At 48.6% G+C, this 27,064-nt stretch overlaps 1 protein-coding gene across 9 annotated transcripts in view; it reads left to right on the top strand.

Moving 5' to 3' along the window:
• Positions 1 to 16,629, top strand: part of fam214a (family with sequence similarity 214 member A) — a 185,713-nt gene extending 169,084 nt beyond the window's left edge. For 5 of the 9 annotated variants that reach the window (XM_038812939.1, XM_038812938.1, XM_038812941.1 and 2 more), the window contains 4 exons: positions 8,547 to 8,705; positions 8,950 to 9,018; positions 13,916 to 14,115; positions 15,985 to 16,629. In XM_038812939.1, coding sequence (XP_038668867.1) covers positions 8,547 to 8,705; positions 8,950 to 9,018; positions 13,916 to 14,115; positions 15,985 to 16,138 — 582 coding nt within the window. In that variant the 3' untranslated portion in view covers positions 16,139 to 16,629. Of the gene's footprint in view, positions 1 to 8,546; positions 8,797 to 8,949; positions 9,019 to 13,915; positions 14,116 to 15,984 lie in introns of those variants that run through there. The other 4 variants (XR_005462491.1, XM_038812942.1, XM_038812940.1 and 1 more) reach the window with 4 other exon arrangements.
• The last annotated feature ends 10,435 nt before the right edge of the window (positions 16,630 to 27,064 follow it).

The following is a 27,064-nucleotide window of genomic DNA, read 5'->3' as shown; positions in this document are numbered from 1 at the left end:
GGAATAAATGGGACCATAGTCATGTGCATTCTATTGTCCATTTCATACACCGCAACTTGTTATCTGGCTATAATAAGAGATTTTATTTAGACATGAACAGCAGTAAATTGAAGGCGTGTGGTTGGGTTGATCTGAGATTAGGATAAGTGGTTGGCACAACATCGTGGACCAAAGGGCCTATACTGTGCTGTTATATGTTGTATATCCTTAATAAGGATCGAAATCAAGGGCGGCACGGTGGTACAGTGGTTAGCACAGCTACCGCGTGCGCCAAGGACCAGGTTCGAAATCAGCCCCGGTCACTGTGCATGTAGAGTTCGCACATTCTCCCCGTGTCTATCGTCCCTGCTTCCACAACCTCCTCCGGCAGCGGGTTCCAGGCACCCACTACCCTGCATGTAAAAAACCTTACCACTACCCTCTGTACAAAACAACTTACCTCTTATATCTCCTCTAACTGCTGCTCCTTAAACCTATGCCCCCTAATAATTGACCCCTTCACCCTGAGAAAAGTCTCTGACTATCCACTCTGTCTATGTTCCTCATAATTTTGTAGATCTCGATCAGGTTGCCCCTCAACCTTCATCGTTTCAGTGAGAACAAACTGAGTTTATTCAACCTCTCCTCATAGCTGTTGCCCTCCATACCAGGCAACATCCTGGTAAATCTCTTCTGCACCCTCTCTAAAGCCTCCACATCCTTCTGGTAGTGTGGCGACCAGAATTGAACACTATACTCCCAGTGTGGCCTAACTAAGTATCTATACAGCTGCAACATGACTTGCCAATTTTTATACTCAATGCCCTGGCCAATGAAGGCAAGCATGCCATATGCCTTCTTGACTACCTTCTCCACCTGTGTTGCCCCTTTCAGTGACCTGTGGACCTGTACACCAAGATCTCTCTGACTGTCAATATTCTTGAGGGTTCAACCATTCACTGTATATTCCCCACCTGTATGAGACCTTCCAAAATGCATTACCTCACATTTGTCTGGATTAAACTCCATCTGCTAACTTGCCGCACAAGTCTCCAAACAATCTAAATCCTGCTGTGTCCTCTGACAGTTCACATCGCTATCCGCAATTCCACCAACCTTGGTGTCATCCCCAAACCTACTAATCAGACCAGTTACATTTTCCTCCAAATCATTCATATATACTACGAACAGCTAAGGTCCCAGCACTGATCCCTGCGGAACACCACTGGTCACAGCCCTTAAATCAGAAAAACATCCTTCCATTGCTACTCTCTGCCTTCTATGACCTAGCCAATTCTATATCCATCTTGCCAGCTCACCTCTGATCCCGTGTGACTTCATCTTTTGTGCCAGTCTGCCATGAGGGACCTTGTCAAAGGCCATACTGAAGTCCATATAGACAACATCCACTTCCCGACCTGCATCAATCATCTTTGTGACGTCCTTGAAAAACTCTTATCAGGTTAGTGAGACACGGCCTCCCCTTCACAAAACTCTACTGCCTCTCGCTAATAATGGGAGTAGATCCTGTCTCGAAGAATTCTCTCCAGTAATTTCCCTACCACTGACGTCAGGCTCACGGCCTGTAGTTCCCTGGATTATCCTTGTAACCCTTCTTAAACAAAGGAACAACATCCAGTCCTCCGGGACATCATCTGAAGACAGTGAGGATCCAAAGATTTCCGTTAAGGCCTTAGCAATTTCCCTCTTGCCTCCTTCAGTATTCTGGGGTAGATCCCATCAGGCCCTGGGGACTTATTCACCGTAATATTTTTCAAGACGCCCAACACCTCGTCTTTTTGGACCACAATATGACCCAGGCTATCTACACACCCTTCTCCAGACTCAACATCCACCAATTCCTTCTCTTTGGTGAATATTGATGCAAAGTATTTATTTAGTACCTCACCCATTTCCTCTTGCTCCACACATAGATTCCCTCCCCTTTCCTTCAGTGGGCCAACCCTTTCCCTGGCTACCCTCTTGCTTTTTATGTACATGTAAAAAGCCTTGGGATTTTCCTCAACCCTATTTGCCAGTGACTTTTCGTGACCCCTTTTAGCCCTCCTGACTCCTTGCTGAAGTTCCTTCCTACGTTCCTTATATTCTACACAGGCTTCGTCTGTTCCCAGCCTTCTAGCCATGACAAATGCCTCCTTTTTCTTTTTGACGAGGCCTACAATATCTCTCGTTATCCAGGGTTCCGCCACAATCTAGGTTCTCAGTTCCCGCCTAATATTGTTATAATTAGCCTTCCCCCAATTTAGCACATTCACCCTAGGAGACTCTTATCCTTGTCCACCAGTACATTAAAACTTACTGAATTGTGGTCACTGTTGCCGAAATGCTCCCCTACTGAAACTTCTACCACCTGGCCAGGCTCATTCCCCAATACCAGGTCCAGTACAGCTCCTTCCCTAGTTGGAATATCTACATATTGTTTTAAGAAGCCCTCCTGGATGCTCCTTATAAACTCTTCCCCCTTCCAAGCCCCGAGCACCAAGTGAGTCCCAGTCAATAATGGGGAAGTTAAAGTCTCCCATCATAACAACCCTGTTGCGTTTACTCCGTTCCAAAATCTGTCTACCTATCTACTCCTCTATCTCCCGCTGGCTGTTGGGAGGCCTGTAGTAAACCCCCATCATTGTGACGGCACCCTTCTTATTCCTGATCTCTACCCATATAGCCTCGCTGCCCTCTGAGGTGTCCTCCTGCAGTACAGCTGTGATATTCTCCCGAACCAGTGGCGCAACCCCTCCACCCTTTTTACATCCTTCTCTATCCCGCCTGAAACATCTAAATCCTGGAATGTTTAGCTGCCAATCCTGTCCTTACCTCAACCAGATCTCTGTAATGGCAACTACATCATAGTTCCAAGTACTAATTCAAGCTCTACGTTCATCTGCCTTACCTGTTATACTTCTTGCATTAAAACATATGCACTTCAGGCCACCTGTCCCGCTGTTTTGAGCTACCTCTCCCTGTCTGCTCTTCCTCAGACCCATAGTGGCCCTATTTCCTAGTTCTCGCTCAATTTTTTTCACCTTCTGACCTATTCCTCTGGTACCCATCCCCCTGCCATACTAGTTTAAACCCTCCCATGTGACACTAGCAAACCTCGTGGCCAGGATATTCATGCGTCTCTAGTTTAGATGCAACCCATCCTTCGTATACAGGTCACACCTGCCCCGGAAGAGCTCCCAGTGGTCCAGATAATGGAAACCCTCCCTCCTACACCAGCTATTTAGCCACGTGTTTAGTTGCTCTATCTTCCTTTTTCTCGCCTCACTGGCACATGGCACAGGGTGTAATCCCAAGATTACAACCCTCTTTTAAAAAATAATTTTTATTAAGATTTTCACAAAACATAAGCAAAAAAACAATATTAAACAAACAACCATAGTAAAAACCAAAGAACAAAAACCAACCCCCCCCCCCCAGCAACTACAAAAACAAACAAAAGAAAACAACAAAAAGGAGAGAGATAACACCCGCCACATCCAACAAACCCCTGTACGCAATTCTCCCTCCCACCGAACCAAACCCCCACCCCGGTTGCTGCTGCTGCCGGCCTATTTCCCTACCGTTCCGCCAGGAAGTCCAGGAAAGGCTGCCACCGCCTAAAGAACTCTTGCACCGACCCTCTCAGGGCGAATTTCACCCTCTCCAACTTAACGATCCCCGCCATGTCATTGATCCAGGCCTCCACGCTTGGGGGCCTCGCATCCTTCCACTGAAGCAAAATCCTACGCCGGGCTACTAGGGACGCAAAGGCCAGACCACCGGCCTCTTTCGCCTCCTGCACTCCCGGCTCCGCTGCTGCCCCAAATATCGCGAGTCCCCAGCCTGGCTCAACCCTGGATCCTACCACCCCCGACACCGTGCTTGCTACCCCCTTCCAAAAATCCCCCAACGCTGGGCATGCCCAGAACATATGGACATGGTTCGCTGGGCTCCCCATTACACCTATCCTCGCCCCCAAAGAACCTGCTCATCCTCGTCCCGGTCATATGAGCCCTATGCAGCACTTTGAACTGTATGAGGCTAAGCATCGCACAAGAAGAGGAGGAGTTCATCCTTTCCAGGGCATCCGCCCACGTCCCCTCCTCAATCTCCTAACCCAGATCTTCTTCCCATTTACCCTTCAGCTCCTCCACCGAGGCCTCATCCACCTCCTGCATAACATGGTACATGTCGAAATCTTCCTTCCTCCAACCCACACCTCCGAGAGCACCCTGTCCCGAACCCCCCGCGGGGGCAACACAGGCAACACCTCGTTGGAGGGAGCGGCAACGGCGCCGTTACCAGTGCCTCCAGGCTCGTATTCACACAGGACACCATCTCCATCCTCTTCCATGCTGCCCCCTCTTCCATGCTTCCATGCTGCCCCCTCCCCGTCCATTACCCACTTAAGCACCATTGCTGCGTTGGCAGCCCAGTAATATCCACATAGGTTGGGCAGCGCCAGCCCCCCCCCTATCCCTGCCCCGCTCCAAAAACACCCTTCTCACCCTCGGGGTCCCGTGTGCCCATACAAACCCCGTGATGCTCCTGTTGACCCTCCTAAAAAAGGCCTTCGGGATAAGGATGGGGAGGCTTTGGAACAGGAACAAAAACCTCAGGAGCACCGTCATCTTGATGGACTGCACCCTACCCGCCAGCCACAGCGGTAACATATCCCACCTTTTAAACTCTTCCTCTATTTGCTCCACCAGCCTTGTGAGGTTAAGCTTGTGCAGGGCCTCCAGCTCCCAGATACCTAAAGCTCCTCTCTGCCTGCTTCAGTGGGAGCCTACCAATCCCCTCCTCCTGATCCCCCGGGTGCACAACGAACAGCTCGCTCTTACCCAGGTTGAGCTTATACCCAGAAAAGCCCCCAAATTCGCTGAGAATCCTCATCACCTCCGGCATTACCCCACCGGGTCTGCCACATACAACAACAGGTCGTCCACATAAAGCGACACTCTATGCTCCTCCCCACCCCTTCACCGCCTTCAATGCCTCCCAGACCGTCCCCACTCGGACCTCCCCGTTATCGTTGGCCTCAAGGTACCTCTCGATACACCCCCGAACCCTCCCGCCCACCTCCTCGTCTGCCAGCAGCCCCACCTCCAAGCGCCAGAGCGGACGCTGGTCCCTCTCCTCCCCCAGCCCGAGGTCCACCCAGTGCAGGGCATGATCCAAAATGGCTATGGCAGAGTATTCAGCATCCTCCACCCTCGAAACCAGCCCCCTGCTCAGGCCAAAAGAATCGATCCTGGAATAGGCCTTATGCACGTGGGAGAATAACGAGTACTCCCTGGCCCTTGGCCTCGCAAACCTCCAGGGATCCACCCCTCCCATCTGATCCATAAACCCCCTCAACACCTTAGCCACCGCCGGCCTCCTACCCGTCCGGGACATGGATCGATCCAATGGGGGATCCAGCACCGTGTTGAAGACCCCCCCCCCCATGATCAGGCCCCCCGCCTCCAGATCCGGAATGCGGCCCAACATGCGCCGCATAAACCCTGCATCGTCCCAGTTCAGGGCGTAGACAGAGATTACAACCCTTGAGGTCCTGTCTTTTAACTTCCTGCCTAGCTCCCTGAACTCCTCCTGCAGGGCCTCATCCTCCTTCCTGCCTATGTCATTAGTACCAATATGTACAATGACCTCTGCCTGTTTGCCCTCCCCCTTTAGGATGTCCGCTACCTGTTCTGAGACATCCTGGCACCATGGAGGCAACATACCGTCCTGGAGTCTCTTTCATGTCCACAGAAGCATCTATCTGTGCCCCTGACACTATAGAGTCCCCTATGACTATTGCTCTTCTGTGCTTTGACCCTCCCTGCTGAACATCAGAGCCAGCTGTGGTGCCACTGCTCTGGCTGCTGCTGTTTTCCCCGATAGGCTATCTCCCCCCCCCCCCCTCCCCCGACAGTATCCAAAGGGGTATATCTGTTTGAGAGGGAGACAATCACAGGGGATTCCTCCACTGACTGCCTGCCCCTTCTGGTGGTCACCCATCTCTCTGCCTACACCTTGGGTGTGACCACATCGATATTTATGGCACTTTTCACCACCTGCATGCTCCTAAGTGCATCCAACTGCTGCTCCAACCGAACCATGCGGTCTGTGAGGAGCCCCAGTTGGGTGCACTTTCTGCAAATTAACCCATCCGGGACACTGGAAGCCTCCCGGACTTGCCACATCTCACAGTCAGAGCACTGCACCCCTCTAATTGACATTGTGTCAACTAATTAGTAAATTAAATCAAAAAATAATTTTTTTTTTAAAAAGTTACTGTTAACTATATGTTTCCGAGCACTAGGTTTCTACTATAAATGTAAATGCTAAATACAGTACTCTCCGGTTTCTGGCTTAGATAACCTCTAAATTATGATTAAGTAATTAATGATGTTTAATTAGTTTAACATTTAGTTTAACAATGTTTAATTTTTAAATTTAGTGTAGATTCCCTACCAGCCAATCAGGTCACAGCTTTCCTGTGACGCCACTTTTCAGCCCCCCACCCCCAGTCAGATCACTCAGAATAGCAGAATATCTATCACTTACCTGTTCCCAAGCTTCTCCCCGGCTCTCTGTCTCTCTCTCTTCTCCCGAAAATGAAGGCTGCTGAACTGGGGATAAGATTTTATATCACCTACTTTCCCAGGGTGCGCCCTGGTTTTCTCCCTGCTTCCCGGAATGTACTCTGGATCTGTCCCTGCAGATTACCAGTTACAAAGCCAAACGAAGGGAACAGAACAAAAAGGGAAACAGCACCTCCTCCCACTCCATGCTGAATTACCACACTGCCCAAATTGCCACGTTCCAATTCCTACTCTGGCTGTGTCTCACTCACTCAGGATGTGTCTCCTTCACCTGCGCAAAGCTTACTTTGTGTCTGTCTTTCATACAGAACTCAGCTAAACAAGATGAGTCACATAATTGATTCAATAATATTTATTCATTGTTAGTCCTTTGCTTATTGATAACAGTGTCAGCAGAAATATGACCAGTCGGGCTTTGCCTGCAAGAACAATCAGTGTAAAACTTCTTGCATCCACTCAACTGGTCAAGGAACAGTTCTGTTCATCCAGCTCCAAACATTAGGAAGTTAAAAATTAAACAGAACAGAAACATTTATATAGCACTACATGTTTCAAAAGACTGAATTGTGGAATCATAATATCCAGGCCAAAATGTGTTTCTGAGCCAGAAACGTGTATCAGGGTTTTTAAGCCGTTCACTGCTCATCAATTTCAACTGCAGCAAAATCTTTGTTAAAGATTCTGTGCCAAAGAATTCCGTTCAGCTGCACTGCTGTTGACTTAATTCCGGCTCTGCAGGTGAATACAGTGTTATTCTGTTGTTTTAAATGCCCCCAGTGGAAACCTGTCACATTTTCTTTGAATGGCAATTAACATGGCCCTAAAAAAACGAACAGATTTTTGCAACAAAATTATTTTTCACTAAATTTATGTTTTTGATCAGCATATCAAAGCAAAAAATGGCTGGTGGTTTATGATAATTTCCACTCTCCATGCAATATTGCAACTAGTGTCCAGCATTATTACCATTAATCAGCAATAGGAGACGGTCTTATTGTGATCAGTTCCAATTGAAACACTAAAAGTTACATTTAGCCTGAGATATTTAAAAGTTGTCATAAACAGCCCTGATTAACTCGAGTCAAGATTTATATATATATTAAAATTAAAGTTTTCCTTAAGTCCTTTTGCAATTTTAACTGACATAGAGAATAATTACATTTAAAAATTAAGGAGGGGGTAAGGTGCAAAAGAATACTAGGGCAGCACGATAGAAACTGTGGTTAGCGCAGTTGCTTCACAGCTCCAGGGTCCCAGGTTTGCTTTGCGGCTTGGGTCACTGTGCGGAGTCTGCACCTTCTCCCCGTGTGTGCATGGGTTTCCTCCGGGTGCTCTGGTCTCCTCCCACAGTCCAACGATGTACAGGTTAGGTGGATTGGCCATGCAAAATTGCCTTTAGTGTCCAGAAAGATTGGGTGGGGTTGCTGGGTTATGGGGAGGGGGTGAAGGTGTGGGCTTGGGTGGGGTGCTCTTTCCAAGGGCCGGTGCAGACTCGATGGGCCAAATGCCTCCTTCTGCACTGTAAATTCTATGAATATAAAAATACATTGCAGGTATTTGTTTGGATCAGGTCATTATTATGGAGCTGTAAAATAATGAATAAGCATGGCTGCAATTAAACTGAACAGTTCTTTTGATACCTACAGCTTAAATCCTGTTATGATTATCCTTAGATCTTCAAGCTGGACTTAAGCTTCCTACACAGATTCAGTTATTTCATAGAATATTATACAGAAACATAAGAACATGGAAATTGTTATTTGGTTGATCACTGTTTGTGTTGGTTAAACATTCGTAAAAATAGAATTTTGGGATATTGCACTGCTTGCTTAATTCATGAAACAACGTGATCAGATATGCTGTGTAATTAATTTCTGCCAACCATTATATATAGAATCAGAATAAAATTATGTAATTTTATCTACACTGCCTGGCAATTCTAACCTTGGTATATTTTTTAATGTTCTCCAGGAGTCTATCCTGAATTTCCGCTTGGAACCTTTAGGATCTGTTGATGGTTTCACAGCCGAGGTGGGAGCAAGTGGAACATTCTGTCCCAGTCACATGACTCTTTCAGTTGAAGTGTCATTCTACAGTGTCTCTGATGATAATGCACCATCACCCTACATGGTATGTGTTATTACACATTCCTGTAGTTAAAGACTTGTGATCAAGGTCATGGTGTAGCAGTAATTGGTTAGGACCCATATCTCTCAGACTGGTAAATCACTCATTTATTCATTTGTTAATTTTTGCTCTTTATGGGTATGTTCAAATTGATTCTTCATCAGAAAACCAAGTTATTTAATTTTTTGACAACTGAAAATTACTGTTTTAAGCAATCTGTTTTGAATTGAGGATTATTTGTTTGTAGGGTGTGATTAATTTGGAAACCTTGGGCAAACGAGGCTATCGAGTACCTCCATCAGGAACAATACAAGTGGTAAGTTAGACTAGTGTTCTATTTGTATTGTCAATTACTCCTGAGATCTACAGAACATTTGTGATACAGACTATGATGTCATACATAACCATCTTTAAAAGCAGTGTAACATCTGTGATATTCCTCGGTAGTTACAAAGCTTACTGTGGATACAAATTACAACAGTATTGGTTACCAAGTTTTTGCTCAATTTCAGCAAGCTTAGCTGATAGAATCAATTAAAATATAATGGAATTTCTGGAATCATTAGCTAAGAATTAATCAATAAAGCTGTTGGGCGGGATTCTCCCAATGGGCGGCTAAGTGCTGACGCCGGAGTAAAAACGGGAGTGTTTTACTCCGGCGTCGGCTCCCGTTCTGGGACCCCATTCTGCGGCCCACAGGAGGCTAGGACGGCGCTGGAGCGACCCATCCTGCTCCAGCTGCCGATCCTGAACCCGGTGCCATTGGGTCCGCGCATGCGCAGTTGGGCTGGTGCCAACTAGCGCATGCGCAGTGGCCTTCTTCCCCGTGGCAGCCCCAACGCCAAATGGCGCAGGGCTACAGGAGCCGGCACGGTGGAAAGGAGGCCGGGGGGGCAGAGAGGCCGGCCCACCGATCGTGGGCCAGGCCACTACAGAAGTCCCCCCACAGGCCGCCCCTGGACCCTTCAATGCAGCGGCCCAGCTTTCTCAGAGGATGTTAGACCGGCGCTGGCAAAACTCAACTTTTTGTCGACAGCCGCTCGGCCCATGCAGGACGGAGAATCGGCATCTACCCCGACCGGCACTGCGCTAACCGCGCCGGCGCCGATTCTCCGCACTGCGGAGAATTGCGTCGGGGTGGCGTGGTGCGATTCACACGGTGCTGCGTCAATTCTCTGGCCCGGCAGGGGGGTCGGAGAAGTCCGTCTGTATTTTTTGTTTAATACTTCAAACGTTTCCCCCCAGATCTGCAATAGGTTACTGTTCAAAAATAAAGCATTACTCGCTTATAGTTGCCTATAAGGAATGATCCACAACTCTATGAATAGTGTATCACAAATGTTTTATTATGTTATTACATATTTTAAGGATGAATGTCTTAAAACACCTTTTACAATGAGTTTAAAAACATTTTTCAAAATGGAAATTTGGACGGACAATATGGCATCTTCAGTTTGTTAAACTCGTATCCCTTGAGAGCTGGCCATGAAGAGTCATTAAAATGCAAAAGACTCCTTCACAGATGTCCATTTGATCCTCTTAAGAGGTGTGAAAACCCCGTGGCTTCTGCGAGAACAGGAGATGGAAAGAGACTTCAAAGGACCTCAATATCATGAACTTTTCTGCCTTGTGAAACAATGATTCATCAAAATTAAAATAGCAACCATTTTGCTTCCCGCTGGAGCGAGGTGCTGACGGCAAGGGGACTGGAGAAGTGGGTTACTTGGTTGTCAGCGGTTTATGGAGCTATTTTGGAAGAGGAGAAGGCACCACTGGAAGGGATCAAAGCAAAGTGGAAGAGTTGGGAGAGGGTATGAAGGAGGGGTTCTGGTGTGAGATGATCCGGAGAGTGAATGCCTCCACCTCGTGCGCGAGGTTGGGGCTGATACAGCTGAAGGTGGTATACAGAGCACACCTCACGACGGCGAGGATGAGCCGGTTCTTTGAAGGAGTAAAAGATGTGTGTGAACGTTGCAGGTGGGGGGCCCCGCTCATCACGTTCATATGTTTTGGTCCTGTCCAAAGCTAGAGGATTACTGGAAGGAGGTTTTTAGGGTAATTTCTAACGTGGTGCACGTGAAACTGGACCCGGGCCCTCGGGAGGCCATATTCAGGGTGTCGGACCAGCCACGGTTGGAAACGGGTGCGGAGGCAGATGTTGCAGCCTTCGCCTGTTGATTGCCCGAAGGCGGATCCTGTTGGTATGGAGAGCAACTTCTCCACCCTGTGCCCTGGCGTGGCCGGGGGGGGGGGGGGGGGGGGGGGGGGGGGGGGGGGGGGGGGGGGGGGGGGGGGGGGGAGACCTGTTGGAATTCTTGAGAAGGTTAAGTTTGAACTGAAGGGAAGGATGGAGGGGTTCTACAATTCATGGGCATTATTCATTATGCGCTTTCAAGAACTGGATAACATCGAACATTAGTTGAGGGGGGTGGGTGGGAGAGTTGTGGGGAGGGGGGGCTGTGTGTGTTAATGGCGTCTATGGGTAATCCCTAATTCCTTTTTGTCATTTGTTTGTGTGAACATGCGGGCTGATGTTTGGGGTTTGGTGGGAGGATGGGATAGTTGGTATTGATATGGGGATTGACATATTTGTTACTGATTATTGTTTATTGTTGGTGGGTGTAAATTTGGGAGAAAATGGAGAATAAAAATTTTTTTTTTAAAAATAGCAACCATTTTGTTCTTGGTTGTTGTAAAAACAGTCTGTGAAAGCCAGGTGTGTCGAACCCCCTGAGAACACCTCTGAGCGATATCATCAGAGGGGTTTTCTCTAGTCACCGGGGGTCAAAGAAGAAGGTATTAAGAAATCAACTGCTGTTCTGCTGAAGAGTCCGGGCAATGTGGGCATTTGTGAGAAACAAGAAACCTCTTGCTCTCAGAGCTTGCTTGACCTGCTGAGTCCATCTGAAAAAGACAAACACTGATTAGTCAACTGCAGAAGGCATCACAGCTGCTAAACAGAACCTTAACTTTCATCCGCTTCAGTTCAGGAAGAAGGAATTTGAACATCGGGCCTGCAATATCTCTCGACTGATTTTAAAATCTCATCTTGAACTATCCTTTTTTTCTTGATCTGCATTTTAATCTTTGTATATGTACTTTATTTAATAACTTTATCACTTTTACTTAACTCAACAAGAGTAAAGTTTGACTGCGGAGTTATTTTTAAATTTAGTCACGAGGGTGGCATGGTAACACAGTGGCCAGCACTGTTGCTTCACAACGCCAGGGTCCCGGGTTCGATTCCCGTTTGGGTCACTGTCTGTGTGGAGTCTGCACGTTCTCCCCGTGTCTGTGTGGGTTTTCACCAGTTGCTCCAATTTCCTCCCACAAGTCCCGAAAGACATGCTGTTAGGTAATTTGGACATTCTGAATTCTCTCTCTTGTGTACCCGAACAGGCGCCGGAGTCTGGCGACTAGGGAATTTTCACAGTAACTTCATTGCAGTATTAATGTAAGCCTATTTGTGACAATAAAGATTATTCTTATTATTATTATACAAAAAGGTGGCTACATACACACAAATTCTTAGCTAGTAGACCACCTTAAGAAACTGCCTTTTATGTAGTTGTAACAAGTGACGCAGATTAATAAATCAACATTTTGGCAGTACGCTAAAGAAATAACTCATTAATTAGTCTCGGATCGTGACCTCCGAGAATCCTAAAATGCTATGCCATTACTTTTGAAATGCAGAGAGCTGTTAAGATGCTGTTGGTACGAAAACCAGTTTGCATAAAATCAGTGACTAGTTAATCAGTTTTAAATGATGTTGGTTAAAGGATTAATGCTGACCATAGCACTGTGGGATCTTCAATGGCACCTGAAGGCTTTGATTTGAAGTCCCATCTGATAGATGGTACCTGTGACGATAGAAGACTTCATTGGCACTGGGCTTGAATTTGGCAACCTTCTAACTCTGATGTGAGAATGAAACCAAGTTGATATGTTTTTTATTAAATTCGGCAGCTGAGCTGCCTCACTGCACTGATGATCTGGGTTTGATCCCGGCCCTGGGTCGCTGACCGTGTGGAGTTTGCACATTCTCCCCGCGTCTGTGTGGGTCTCACCCCCACAACCCAAAGATATGCAGGGTAGGTGGATTGGCCACACTAAATTGCCCCTCAATTGGAAAAAAAATGAATTGGTACACTAAAGTTTTTTAAAATTAAACAGCTGAGACTAACAGTTTGTTGCAACATAGCTGTACGGAACTTCAAGGGAGGCTTATTCCATGCATTCCAAGAACTAAACCAACCTGGAAATTCATTGTAACCTTTAAAGTAGGTTAAAAATGCACGACCCAAGTCATATTCAACTCAAAGTGTTAACTCACTCTTCCTCCACAAATGCTGCCAGACCTGCTGAATTTTGCCAGAATTTGTGTATCCCATTTAGCTTAACAACATGATAGTAATAGTTATCACAATTTAACAAAACATATTAACGTATCATTTGTTTTAAGAGCAATGTTATCAAATTACTGCAAACCATAGTACTTTAATATATTTCACTGCAATCCTAAATAGACTAGATAACTCATGTTCATGTATTGTGGAGGTATTTTCACATTGTAAATTACAAACATTTTACATTAGAGCAAGTATGCACTCCAAAAATCCTATAACAATTTAGAACTCTTGTGTCCTTTTAGAATGAATTCATTTTGTGCGACCGTAGGGTAGCATGATAATTGTACACACTGGAGGGCCAGCACAAGCCACATACAGTGATAGGATGCAAGTGTGATTTTCTGCCACTTTGCTGAGACTTGCTAATCTGCACGCTGTGAGGTGGCAGTAAATGCAGGAAAGCCCTCTCCATCTGGAAATATCAGAACAGTTATCACTATGCTATCCTTTTATATATTGTACTGACCCGCTTAAAGTGCATTGACAAAGGGGAAGATATTTCTCGTATGCGTGCTCAATTTGAGTCTCAGGTGATTAGTAATAATGCTTGCTGAAGAATTTTGAAATGATATCCTTGTACTGCTGTTAATGATCAGCAAAAGTTAAATAGATCATTGTGCAGTGTGGGCAGGTATTAAAACTATTTTGCCTTGATTTCCAAATTGTGTTGCTACATATTGTGCACATCAGTTCTGCTTTTGATCAAATTTGTTCATGAGCCATACAATCTTTTGTCATCTTGTCAGCTATGTTATGCAAACCTTCTGTTTTTATAGCTGATAAATGTAAATTATCTTTCAGACTTTATTCAACCCAAACAAGACAGTGGTTAAGATGTTTGTAGTGATTTATGACTTGAGAGATATGCCAGCCAATCACCAGACATTCCTACGACAGAGGACGTTTTCTGTTCCTGTAAAACGTGAAACTGTTGGACATGCCAATAAAGAAAATGTAATCCAGACTGAAGAAAGGATACTTCGCTACCTCGTACACTTGAGGTAATGATAAAAAATAGAATGCTTTTACAATATACATTATAGCAAGCAATATTACAGTGATAAGTAAGGTATTTGGAACTGCTGGAACAGTTGTGCTTATTCATAATTCTCTTAGCTTCCACGCAAAACAAAATTATTTAAATAATGTCCAAAAGATTTTAAATGTTCAAGTTTAAAATCAGATAATTTTGCAAGATATAAACTATAAAATATGGGATTTTTTTGTAATTACTTTGTAGCATTGGCTAATAGGCAGCACTATAGATGAACATGAAACCTGAGTCGTGCCATTGTTCCATTTAACCTGGAACTTGGTTAAAATTTATGACAACACAGAAAAACGAATATGTCCTAAGCCCAGGACCAAACTGGAACAGTGCATTATAAGTGAGCTCCATAGTTGTGCAAAGGGCCCCAAGTGAATACTTTCAGCATGAAGAGTCATATTGGATCGAACCATTGGCTGGGACTTTCTGGCCTGATGTGGTGGGTCCACATTGGCAGATACGACGAACCAGCCAAATGCCTATTGACTACATTGGCATCCTTTTTAAAGGGTGCCCTGATCTCAAAGTGAAAGTAACTGTCCCCCCACCACCATCGTAGGCATTGGGGCTTCAGTGCGGGGGTGGGTCCCACACAGACACTGGAAGAATGTGCAAACTCCACATGGACAGCGACCCAGGGCATCGAACCCGGATCCTTGGCGCCTTGAGACAGCTGTGCTCACCACTGCGCCACAGTGCTGTGATACACTGTCAGTGCTGTAAATAGTTATGGCAGTCCCGACTCCAAATTGATGGTTTGAGGAAAAGTGGGGAGGCAAATATTGTGGAGTGAATTTATCTGGCACATGGTGACTTGCAGTCCAAGGGGTGGCAGGGTGGATAAGTACCCTCCCAACAGTTGCTGCTGGGGGCGGGGGGGGGGGGGGGGGGGGGGGGTCTTGGGGCTTGCGCTGGGCTGGAGGGGCTCAGGTCAAGTCTCCTTCCTGGGATAGGGCTTGTTTGGCTACTCTCCCCATCTGTACCCTTTAAACAGTCCGAGAGCATGTAAAAATTTAAACTTTTTCATAATAAAGTGTTCTCGCCTGTACCTTTTTAAACCGTTTAAAATGTCTATCAGTAAGTTAAGTTTAAAGGCTTGTGAGATAAAGGTAAAAGTAATCTCTTTAAAGTGGTGCAACTCTTTCTGAAGTGGTTTTCACACAATAGTCTGTGCGTATGCATAGAAGACTGAAAGCTTTGATCTGCACTGTTTTGTCCCATTGTCGACTAAAAGCTTTCTGATTGACAGGTCGAGGCATTTCAAAGGGGAGATTCAGATTGTTTTAATTGTTTATTTATATAGCTCTGGAGGGGCCCATTCAGAGTAGGTCCTTTCCTAACCACCGTTTTTTTAAATGACCTCCACCCCTCATCAAGGACCCCCACATCTCATGAAGGACACCCTGCGGCAATTGTTTGGAGGGTTCTTAACACGTTGCCTCCCCTCGGACCGCAAGGGGCCTGAAAGGGATGGGGAATTGAAAGGGGGGGGGGAGGTTCTGGGGGATGCCCTGTCAGTGATCTGGCGATGATGGGGTTGCTGTAGCAGCCTTTTGAGATAGAAGTGCCCTTTAAAATTGGCACTCCGATCTTGGGAGGTGCCAGGACCTGGGTGATGACCTTTTCAGTTGTAGGCCCCAGTTTATAAAAATAAATTTCAAGCACCATAGCATGGCATGCCGGGGTCGCTTCCAGTGCCAGCAGGAATCATTCTGGTTTTCCCGTTGGCGGGAGCAATTAGTTGCTGTTCTGGAAAAACCCGTGGTCTATTTGTAATATTACAGGTTCAAATGAATTAATGAGAATGTTTTCTTTGTTCTAGGTTCCAGAGTTCAAAATCTGGAAAGATCTACCTCCATAGAGATGTCAGACTCCTTTTTTCTCGAAAGTCGATGGAAGTTGACAGTGGTGCTGCATATGAATTAAAATCTTACACAGAGATTCCAACAAATCCTCATTTTTCAGCACGATGTTAGCAACCGTTGTATTGTTTAGGACCTTTTCCTGTTTTTTTTCTGGAGAATGGCACATGTTCAGCTAATTAATGGAAATAAAATAATGCACAATACATGATTGTGAAAATTTATTGGTACTAGTCTTTTAGAGCACCGCAACCTATTAGACAGTGGACCAGTCTTGTGTAAGTGTTTTGAATAAACTCCCTTGTACTTAAAGCGAGCAGTAGACTGGAATGAAAACCATGATACCCTGATATTACCTGTACTGTTACAATGGAAGTCACAAACCACTTTATTGGATGTGTTGCAATAGTAAAAACCAGAAGTAGTTCCGTGTTTAAACATTTTATTTTATTTGTCTTTTTATTTAATATTTAAATTAATGTTTCACTTATTGCACAGGTAATTTTTTGTCCTGTTTAGTGTTATTATGTAGCAATGTTATGTAAAATCATACTCTGTATTTCTTTTGACATGAATAATACACAAATATACAAAATATATGTAAACTTCTGTGTCAGTCTGTCTGTCCATGACTGTTTGTGTGAGTGTACATATTTGGTTTTAATTGATATGTAAAATTCCAGTCTTCTCACTCTGTCACCGGATTATACTTTCCTGGCCCAACACTAGTAGAAATTGTTCTCTTTCCCCTGTCCCCCAAAGGCGCTGGCTCATGCTGGTGTACAATTACAGGGGCATTGACAAACCTCCAGGTCCTTGTTCAAGTGGTCATTCTCCAAATAGATTGTGCTTAGACAATGAATTATCAGGCTATTCAGTTGTGGTGGGTGACACAACTGAACATTGCTTTTTTCTCATCAATTGTTTAAATATGGCACCGTCCAAGAAGTCAGATTTAATGTCAATCATTAGTAGGTAACTTCCATCAAGAGCACTTAGAAAATGTTACTGTCTAAATTAAATAATTGTCTGTCTTTATACGTCCATCCAGCCATCATTAACAGATATCACCACCAATCATCATCTTGACGTTCTCCTGCAATACTACAACAAATTGTACTGATATATTACCTCTAATATAGTACATGACCCAGTACATTTTTCTGAAGCAGAACTGGACACTCGGAGAATTAGGGAAGATAGCACATGAAGTCATAGTGCAAGATGTGGGTTGAGGAAACCTTAGGCAGTGGGAAAGCATTAAGAATCAGGAGGAGTTTAAGTAGAGAGTTCCAAAACAAAAGGCTTGAAATAGGATACAGGTTTTGCTTGTTCCCATTTATGTAGAGTGGAGCAAGGAGGTCTATTAGCCAAGTGGCTGGTTTAGCGCACTGCGCTAAAGCGCTGGCTTTTAAAGCAGACCAAGGCAGGCCAGCAGTACGGTTCCCATACCAGCCTCCCTGAACAGGCCCTGGAATGTGGCGACTAGGGGCTTTTCACAGTGCCTGAGGAAGGGAATTGATAATACATTTGCGTATTTGGTGAAAGGAATACAGTTGCATAGCTGGGAGTTAATTAGGAATGAGGTTCAGAGGGGAGGAGGTCGCTCATATAGAGGTGAAATAAGGGAGGACTTGGGGCAGATTCTTCATTTTTTGATAGATTGTAAAAGATTGTGAAGACATGCTTGAATTTATATCTGTCTTGAAGGGTGGTGGTGGTACCTCTGACTAGCATTTTGCTGGAGCAACAAAGCTAATGTAGAATTGAAATCATCACCATCATTCTTTGCCATGTGTAAACTGATTCATTTTTATTTTGACACCAAATATGGATTTGAAGAGGAAACATAAAATATGCAGTTATGGTGTGTCAATCCAACATATGCAGCTTCTATTGTTTGCATCATTGGTCATTAACGAATACTGAGATACAATGTAATCCTATTTTGAGTCATCGTGTAATCTCCATGGATTCATTAAACTGGTGTTCGTGGTAATGCACTAGGAGACACAATAGAAAAGTTTGAAAAAGAGAAGGTGAATTCTGTAGAGTAAAAAAGGTTGTAAGAATCCAAATACTGATACTTGTGCTTATTGTAGAGAGAATAATTTACCACTAAAGAACAAAGTGTACTGCAGTGAAGCAAATACAGTACTTGTAGTCTTAATTGGCTTTATTGTATGCTGTGTTATATATTTGGAAGCTATGGTAGCTCATCTACAATTTTAGTTTATACTTATGCAATTACATAGAACATAGAACAGTACAGCACAGAACAGGCCCTTCGGCCCTCAATGTTGTGCCGAGCCATGATCACCCTACTCAAACCCATGTATCCACCCTATACCTGTAACCCAACAACCCCTCCCTTAACCTTACTTTTATTAGGACACTACGGGCAATTTAGCATGGCCAATCCACCTAACCCGCACATCTTTGGACTGTGGGAGGAAACCGGAGCACCCGGAGGAAACCCACGCACACAGGGGGAGGACGTGCAGACTCCACTAATATTCACAAAAGCAATGAAAATCACTACTTTTGTATTTATTAAAATCCAGCAGTCTCCCCTATAACTCTAGCTAAAGGCTGGCACAATCGAATGGAAGATAGTGGTGACCCAGTTGCATTTCCAACATTTGTTGGAGCCTCTATCCTCTCCTTACAAGGCAAATGCAATCCAATTGGTGCAAAGTGTGGGGAGCCACTTTGGTGGACATTCCTGCTTTGCCTGATTCAGGTGGCCAGTATGCTGAGTCTCCAAGCAAGAAGTGAGCCTGGTCTTCAGACCAGTGAAGATGCCTAAATAGGGCACTATACATCTTGATTGGAATGAGGGAACTAAGGTGAGATATGGTGACTCATCCCCTCTCAATAAGTAGGGCAGGTACTTGTGTTCCCTTGGTGATAGCTGTGCTGTTGGCTGATACAAATTAGCTATTCTTCCACCAACCCTATAAATGATGGCAACTTCAACACTGGAAGTCAGCAAGGTGGCCTTGTTATTGGAGATCTGCTAGAATCTATTAGGGATGTGGTAACAGGGCACTGAGGAAACCATGACATGATTAAGTGGCATGAACAAAGATTTATGAAATGGAATTGGTGTTTGGAAAATCTGTTCAGTCTTTTGAAAATATAACTGGTAAGATGGATAAAGGGGATATAGTTAGTGTACGTGGACTTTCACAAACTATTAGTACAACATGCAAGAAGTTACTGCACAAAATTGGGATTCGTGCGTGGGGCTAATATGTAGGCATGGACGGAGGAATAGTTAATGAACAGAAAATAGAGAGTAGGAATAATTGGGATATTTTCAGGTTGGCAAGCTGTAACTAGCAGAGTACCACAAGGATCAGTGCCCAACCGTTTACAATCTGTATTAACCTAGATGAAGGGACTGGGTGCAACATATAAATGTTTGCTGACAATACAATATCAATTAATGGTGAGGATGATGCAAATTGACTACAGAAGGATTTAGACAGATTGAGTGAATGGACAAGAAGATGGCAGATGGAATACATTGTGGCACACTAAGTTATCCATTTTGGCAGGGAAACTGAATTGGCAATGAGAGACTGGTAAATATTTGCATTCAGGGGGACCTGGGTCTCCTGATACATGAATTACCAAGTTAACATGGGTGCAGCAAGGAATTAAGAAGACAAATGGTATGGTGCCTTATGTTACAAAGGGGTTGGAGTATATGAGTTAAAAAGCCTTACCATAAATACAAATAATGGTGCAGCCGCACCTGGAATACTGTGTGCAGTTTTGGTCTCCTTGCTTAAGAAGGACATACTTCCCTGAAGAGAATGCAATAAAGATTTGCTCCTAGGATGAGGGGAATTAGACTAGGCATATATTCGCTGGAGTTTAGAAGAATCAGAGGTGATCCAATTGAAACATGTTGGGGACGATTCTCCGCTCCGCGGACCAAGTACCCGCTCCGTCATGAACGCCGTTGCGTTTCATGATGGCGCAAATGGGCCCCCTCCGCGGCCAATTCACTGGCTGAGTATAAAGAAGTGCGCGGGCGCACAGAAACACCGGGGCCCGACATGGAGGAGCCCTGTTGCACTGCACCCCGCTTCAGGGACAGTGACCTGGAGTCACTGTTGGATGCAGTGGAGGAGCGCTGGGCCATCCTCTACCTGACGAGGACAAGGGCAGCCAAGCAGCACCGTGAGACGTGGATGGCGAGAGGTGGGGGCCGCAGTCAGCGCTGTGGGGCACATCCGCTGCACACCTCATGAGGGCAGCGAGGGTAAGTGTGGTGAATTATACTGCATTGTAATACACAATGAAATGAAATGAAAATCGCTTATTGTCACGAGTAGACTTCAAATGAAGTTACTGTGAAAAGCCCCTAGTCGCCACATTCCAGCACTTGTTCGGGGAGGCTGTTACGGGAATCGAACTGCTGCTGGCTTGCTTTCAAAGCCAGCGATTTAGCCCAGTGCTAAACAGCCCCTGCATTGCCCTGTATTGTGTCCTTGTGGGCTCTGTATGCGAGCCGTTGCGCGGCTCTGCCCATAGGGGGAGATAAGGAATTTGTACTGGGCTCCACCCTTGGCTCTGCCCGTGGCTCCTCCCATTAACTGGAAGTATAAAGTGCTGCAGCCGTAAGCCTGCTCTCAGTTCCTCTGGTCGCAGGCTGACTTAGTTGTAAGACTATTAAAACCACAGTTTACTTCCAATCGTGTGTCTAGTGAATTGATGGTCACATCAGTAAGTACCCTGAGACTTGCCCTGGGCAAGGCCCACCCCCTTGCCCTGGCTGGGGGGGGGGGGGGGGGTGGGGCCCGACATTGCACCTGTGGGTCAGAGTGTCCCCCTCCTTGTGATAATGTTGCGTTCATACGTGCGTCCTGCCAATGTGGGTCTATCCCTGTGCTCCATCTCCTCCCTCCCCCCCCCCCCCCCCCAACAAGAGCAAGGAAGCGCACAATTTCCAGGAGCGTGCAAGAACCGGAGGGGGATCTCCCCAGCTGCACCCCCTGACCATCTATGAGTAGAGGGCACTGGACCTTGCCAGGGGAGCCACGAGCCGGGAGGTTGCGCCGTGCCAGGTCGGAGGTGAAGCTCCAAGTGAGAATCCACTGTATGCATGCAGTCTCAATCCCATCTCGGCCCCCCCCCTCACACCCCACCGCCTGACACTACACTACCCCACAGTCCACACCCTCACCCCACCACCTGACACTTCACCCCACAGTCCACACCCTCACTACGCACCCCCTCAACCCCTAACAAACGACCGCGCCTTAATGTGTTATCCAGGGCCACACAAGCACCGCCGTGGGACTGCCCGTTCACCATGCCGCCGTACAGCACCAACCTCTTCCGTCCGCAGTGTCGGACCGGACAGACGGGAAGGACCAGGGCAGGAGGGCTATCCTCTGATGCCGGCACACCAATGCCTGATGCACAGAGGACAGACGGAGACATCAGGATGGACGATTATGACTCCTATGAAAGTGTAACGGACGGGGAGGGGACAGCGAGTCCGGACAGTGACGCACAGAGGACGTCGTGGCATTCGAGGCACGGGGGCACGGCACCTCGCATCGGCCGTGGTCTAAATGCACTGAGCCACGGTTCCACACAGGAGACAGAGCTGGGGACAGCCGAGGACCTAGCAGCCGCAGCACTGCTGTCACCCATACCCCTCAAGATCGCAGATACACTCACCTCGATTGGGCAAGTTAGTGGCAAGGCCTCTGGTACATATACTGGTGCGCACCACACTGTCGAACTGGTACAGCAGGTGGAGGTAGGAGAAGCTGAGGGCCTGGATGGTCAGAGAGCAGGCCAGGCCCAGCACCCACATGCTGCCCAGATGGCTCCCACTTTGTTGGCCATTCCAGGCCCACCCACAGACCCGATGCAATTGGCACCCCAGGGACCAGATGACGGAATGATGGCTGTCTTCCGGCAACTGCAGATGCAGCTGGAGGAGTCCATCCGCGTCCACGAGCAGGGAGTGGTGCCGGTCATGGCTGCAACCCAGGCCGACACCGCACGGGTGGCGTCCGCAATGGAGGCAATGGGGGAAACGGTTTCGGCCATGGGTCAGGTTCTTCAGGGCATGGGGCTTAGTGTGCATGCGTCATCCGTGGCCCATGACAGGACTGCCCTCTCACAGACAGCCATACTCCAGAGCCACATGGACATTACCGCTGCGCTCCGGGCTCTGGCCCAGTCTCAGCAGGCCATCGCTGAGAGCACGGCGGCCTTGTCCATGTGATGGACGGCGTCGCCCAAACCCAACGGGAGGTTGCGCTGTCCCTGACAGGGATGTCACACTCCTTCAGCTCAAATAGCCGGCAACGTTCAGACCTTGGTCAATTCTACAGCGGGCCTCCAGGACTGGCAGCGCCAGGTATCGGTGATGCAACGGGGCGTGCCTCCACATGCACCGCCATCCCTTAGAGAGACCCGGGGGCCAACTGGCTCCCCAAGGGAGGAGGCTGTCCAGTACCCTCCGCCTCCTTGTGGACAGGTCGGGTGTGGAGGCAACAACGGTTGTTAGTAGGCGCTTTGACACGTGGCAGCCAGGGCCCATTGGATGAATGGGTGCCCAGGCAGCCTGGACACTGTTCAATCAGACACATACCATCCCACCTGCCACGGTAACCATTTCCCGCACCGCTCAACATGTCCCTCCGCATCGCAGGGCCAGTGGACACAGCCCCTGTCACGGCACTCCATCTGGGGGTCTCCGTCCTGTGGCCAACCGTTGCTTGCCCCCCCCCACAACCCAGCACAATAGTGGGATCATTTGCCCCACTCCCTCCTCCGTCCCCCTTCCAAGGCCACAACACCGCCCCCTTCTCCGACCGCATTTCCCCCTTCCGTGTACTCCCTCACACAACCCATCCTCCTTAGCCCTGTCGTCGCCCGTCCCAGACCGCCCTCCACCGACCCGCACTCCCCCCTCCCTTCCCCACTTCTCCCCTCCCTCCCTTCCCCACTCTCCCCCTCATTCCCTCCCCCACCCTTACACTCACGCTTCCTCCCTCCCCCACCCCTCCCACCACTCCCTCCCCTCCCCCCACTCCCTCCCCTCCCCCCACTCCCGCCCTCCCCTCCCCCCACTCCCTCCCTGCCCCCCTCCGTCCCTCTCTTAACCCCCCCTCCCGCCCTTCCCCATGCTCCCCCCCTTCCCCCTCCCTTTACCCCATTCCCTTTGCCCCCCACGCTCCCTCCCCCACTCCCTCCCTCACCCACTCTCCCCTCCCTCCCACAATTCCCCCAATCCCTCCCTTCCCCCACACTTCCCCCACTCCCTCCCTTAACCCCACGCTCCCTCCCTTCCCCCCCTTCCCCCACTCCCTCCCTTCCCCCACTCCCTCCCTCCCCCCATGCTCCCTCATCCCCACACTCCTTCCCTTCCCTACTCTCCCCTCCCTCCCTCCCCCACTCTCCCCTCCCTCTCTCTCTTCCCCCCACGCTCCCTCCCTTTCCCCCCTCCATCCCTCCCTTTCCTCCCTCCACTCTCCCCTCCCTTCCCCCCTGATGTGACCATCAATTCACTCGAGACATGAGTAGAAGTAAACCATGGCTTTAATCAACTTAGAACAGTGCCTGCCTGCGACTGAACCAATGCTGAGAACTGCCTACAGGCCGACTGCTCTTTGTACCTCCTTTTAAGGGGAGGAGGCATGGGCGGAGCCCATTCATGCCCCAACATGTTCCCCTATGGATAATGCCATACAATGGCCCAGAGGAGAAGCCCACAAGGGCAACAGCATAGCACAGATACAAATACAAATACACTGGTGAATTATTAGTATAATACATTCACCACATTCACCCCCTGTTAAAAAAATGAAGTCCAGCGGGGGTGACGGGTTCATAATTTCAGCCAGTCCGGCGCACGGATTGTGCACTGCGATCGCTGAAGCTCTGGCGTTGTTGCTGGCCAGGGTGTCGAACTCGTCCGTGCTGGCATCGGTAGTGAGGGCGCCGGTGCGGGTACAGACGTGGACTCTGGGAGCTTCTCTTCTGGAGCTTCATTCCTGTGGATCAGTAAAGGGGGGATGGCGGGTGGGAGGGAGCACGGGAGCCATATAGGGGCGGGGGTGCTGGTCGTGGTACGTTGGGCGGGGTATGGTGGAGGGGGGGTGGTGGTGGTGGTGGTTGAACCGGCGGGCACCAGGTCCCGGAGGGAGACCGAATCCTGTCGGCCATCGGGGTGTTCGATATAAGCGTACTGGGAGTTAGAGTGCAGGAGCTGGACCCTCTCTACCAGAGGATTGGACTTGTGGCTCCTGACGTGCTTTCTGAGTAGGACCGACCCCGGTGTCTTCATCCAGGACAGAAGCGAGGCCCCTGAGGTGGATCTTCAAGGGAAAACAAATAGGCGGTCACGAGGGGTTTCGATTGTGGCCGTGCAAAGTAGGGACCTAATAGAGTGGAGCGCATTGGGGAGGACCTCCTACCAGTGAGAAACTGGGAGATTTCTGGACCGCAGTGTCAGTAGGACGGTCTTTCAGACCGTCGTGTTCTCCCTCTCCACCTGCCCGTTTCCCCTGGGGTTATAACTGGTCGTCCTGCTCGAGGCGATGCCTTTGTCGAGCAGGTACTGACGCAGTTCGACGCTCATGACTGACGAGCCCCGATCACTGTGGACATAATTGGGGAAACCAAACAGGGTGAAGATACTATGTAGGGCTTTAATGACTGTGGACGTGGTCACGTCGGGGCAAGGGATTGCAAAGGGGAAGCGGGAGAACTCATCAATAATATTGAGGAACTATGTATTGCGGTTATTGGAGGGGAGCGGCCCTTTGAAATCGATACTGAGGCACTCAAAGGGCCGGGATGCCTTTACCAGGTGGGCCTTATCTGGTCGATAGAAGTGTGGTTTACACTCCGCACAGATCTGGTCATGGCTCTGACCTCCTCGGTGGAGTACGGCAGGTTGCAGGCCTTGATATAGTGGATAAGCTGGGTGACCCCCGGGTGGCAGAGGTCATCGCGGATAGCCCGTAGTCGGTCTTCTTGCGCGCTGGCGCATGTGCCGCGGGACAGGGCATCTGGGGGCTCGTTGAGCTTCCCAGGACTATATACTATATCGTAATTATAGGTGGAGAGTTCGATCCTCCACCTCGAGATCTTATCGTTCTTGATTTTGCCCCGCTGCGTATTGTTGAACATGAAGGCTACCGATCATTGGTCGGTGACGAGGGTAAACCTCCTACCATCTGCCTCAAAAGCCGTGTAGTGGCGGTCCTCCGGGCGGATTGGGAGCTGGTGATATGCAGACTTCAGATCCACCGTGGAGAACACCCGGTAGTGTGCGACCTGGTTTATCATGTCTGCAATCCAGGGAAGGGGGTACGCATCGAGTTGCGTTTACCAGTTTATGGTTTGGCTGTAATCTACAACCATCCGGTTCTTTTCCTCGGTCTTGACGACCACCACCTGAGCTCTCCAGGGGCTATTGCTGGCCTCGATGACTCCCTCCCGCAAGAGTCGCTGGACCTCGGACCTGATAAAAGTCCTGTCCTGAATGCTATACTGCCTGCTTCTGGTGGCGGCTGGTTTGCAGTCAGCGGTGAGGTTTGCGAAGAGTGGGGGAGGGTCGACTTTTAGGGTCGCAAGGCTGCATATGGTGAGTGGGGGTAGGGCCCCCCGAACTTCAGTGTTAGGCTCCTGAGGTTGCATTGGAAATCTAGTCCCATACATATAATTTAATATTGGCGTGCTTGGCGCCCTGTATTGCTACGGTTGCGGTCGTGCACCCTTGGATTTGCACCGAGTGTGACCCAGAAGCGAGGGAGATGGTTTGGTGCGCCGGGAAGATTGTGAGTGAGCAGCGTCTTACCATGTCTGGATGAATGAAGCTCTCTGTCCTCCCGGAGTCGAAAAGGCAAGGCGTCTCGTGCCTGTTTACCTAGACGGTCATCGTAGAGCTCCAGAGGTGCTTGTGTCACGACTGGTCCAGGGTGACCGCGCTAAGATGCGGGTAGTTGGTGTGGTCGGAGGTGCTGGGGCAGCTCTGCGATGGCTGCTCTTGTTGATCGTACGCGTCGAGCGGTGTAGCAGATGGTGGCCCCCATTGGTCGAGCGTGGCAGGCGGCGAGGAAGATGGTGTCCAAGATGGCGGCCCCCATGGATCACACGTGGCTGGCCGCGAGGGGGAGGATGGCCAAGATGGCGGCCCCCGTGAGTCGCACGTGCTGTGAGGGCTGGAAGGTGGCTGCCCCCACGGATAGCACGAGGCTGATGACGCGTCTGCAGGGGGCGGAGTCGGCAGACACGCTGCCACACTGCGGGGTCTGCAGGCCTGTGCTTCTGAGGATCGGGCCTGTGAGTTAGGGTTCTTGGACCTGGCCAGGCAAACTTTGGCAAAATGTCCTTTTCTCCCGCAGCCGCTGCAGTTCGCGTTACGGGCCGGGCAGTGCTGCCGGGGGTGTTGGGACTGGCGGCAGAAATAGCAGGGTAGCCCCCCATGATGGGCGGGCGGCCGCGTGGCACAGGCCTGGGGTAGTCTTTGGTCAGGGGTCCACGAGGGGTCGCGTGGTCAAACGGGAACGGGTTAAGGCTCTGGAACGCTACTTCCAGAGAGGAGGCTAACTTTTCCGTCTGATCCAGGCCGGGCCCCCTTTTTGAGTCGCCGCTGTCTCACATAGTTGGACCGAACTCCTGCCACGTAGACGTCTCGGACTGCGAGTTCCATATGTTGAGTGGCCGTAACGGCTGGTAGTTGCAGCTGCATGCGAGGACTTTGAGGTCGCGTAGGTAGTCGTCTAGCGATTCCCCGGGACGCTGGTGGCGAGGGTGTGTCGCGCATAGACCTCGTTCATGGGCTGTACATAGAGGCGTTCGAGCATCGCGAGGATGTCTGCGCAGGAGGAGGCCCCGTCGAGTTGAACAGAGATTCGATGGCTCACCCGTGCATAGAGGAGGCTCAGATTCTGTTCGTTGGTGATGGAAGGCGTGGAGAAAGCTGTGAGATAGGCCTTGAAGTAGCAGAGCCATTGCAAAAAAATTTATTTCGCCTCTGCGGCCTGCGGATCG

Source organism: Scyliorhinus canicula, chromosome 12 (genome assembly GCF_902713615.1).
Source record: "Scyliorhinus canicula chromosome 12, sScyCan1.1, whole genome shotgun sequence".
Lineage (NCBI taxonomy): Eukaryota > Metazoa > Chordata > Chondrichthyes > Carcharhiniformes > Scyliorhinidae > Scyliorhinus > Scyliorhinus canicula.
Note: the sequence above shows the minus strand (reverse complement) of the source record. Positions and strands in the feature narration are given on the sequence as shown.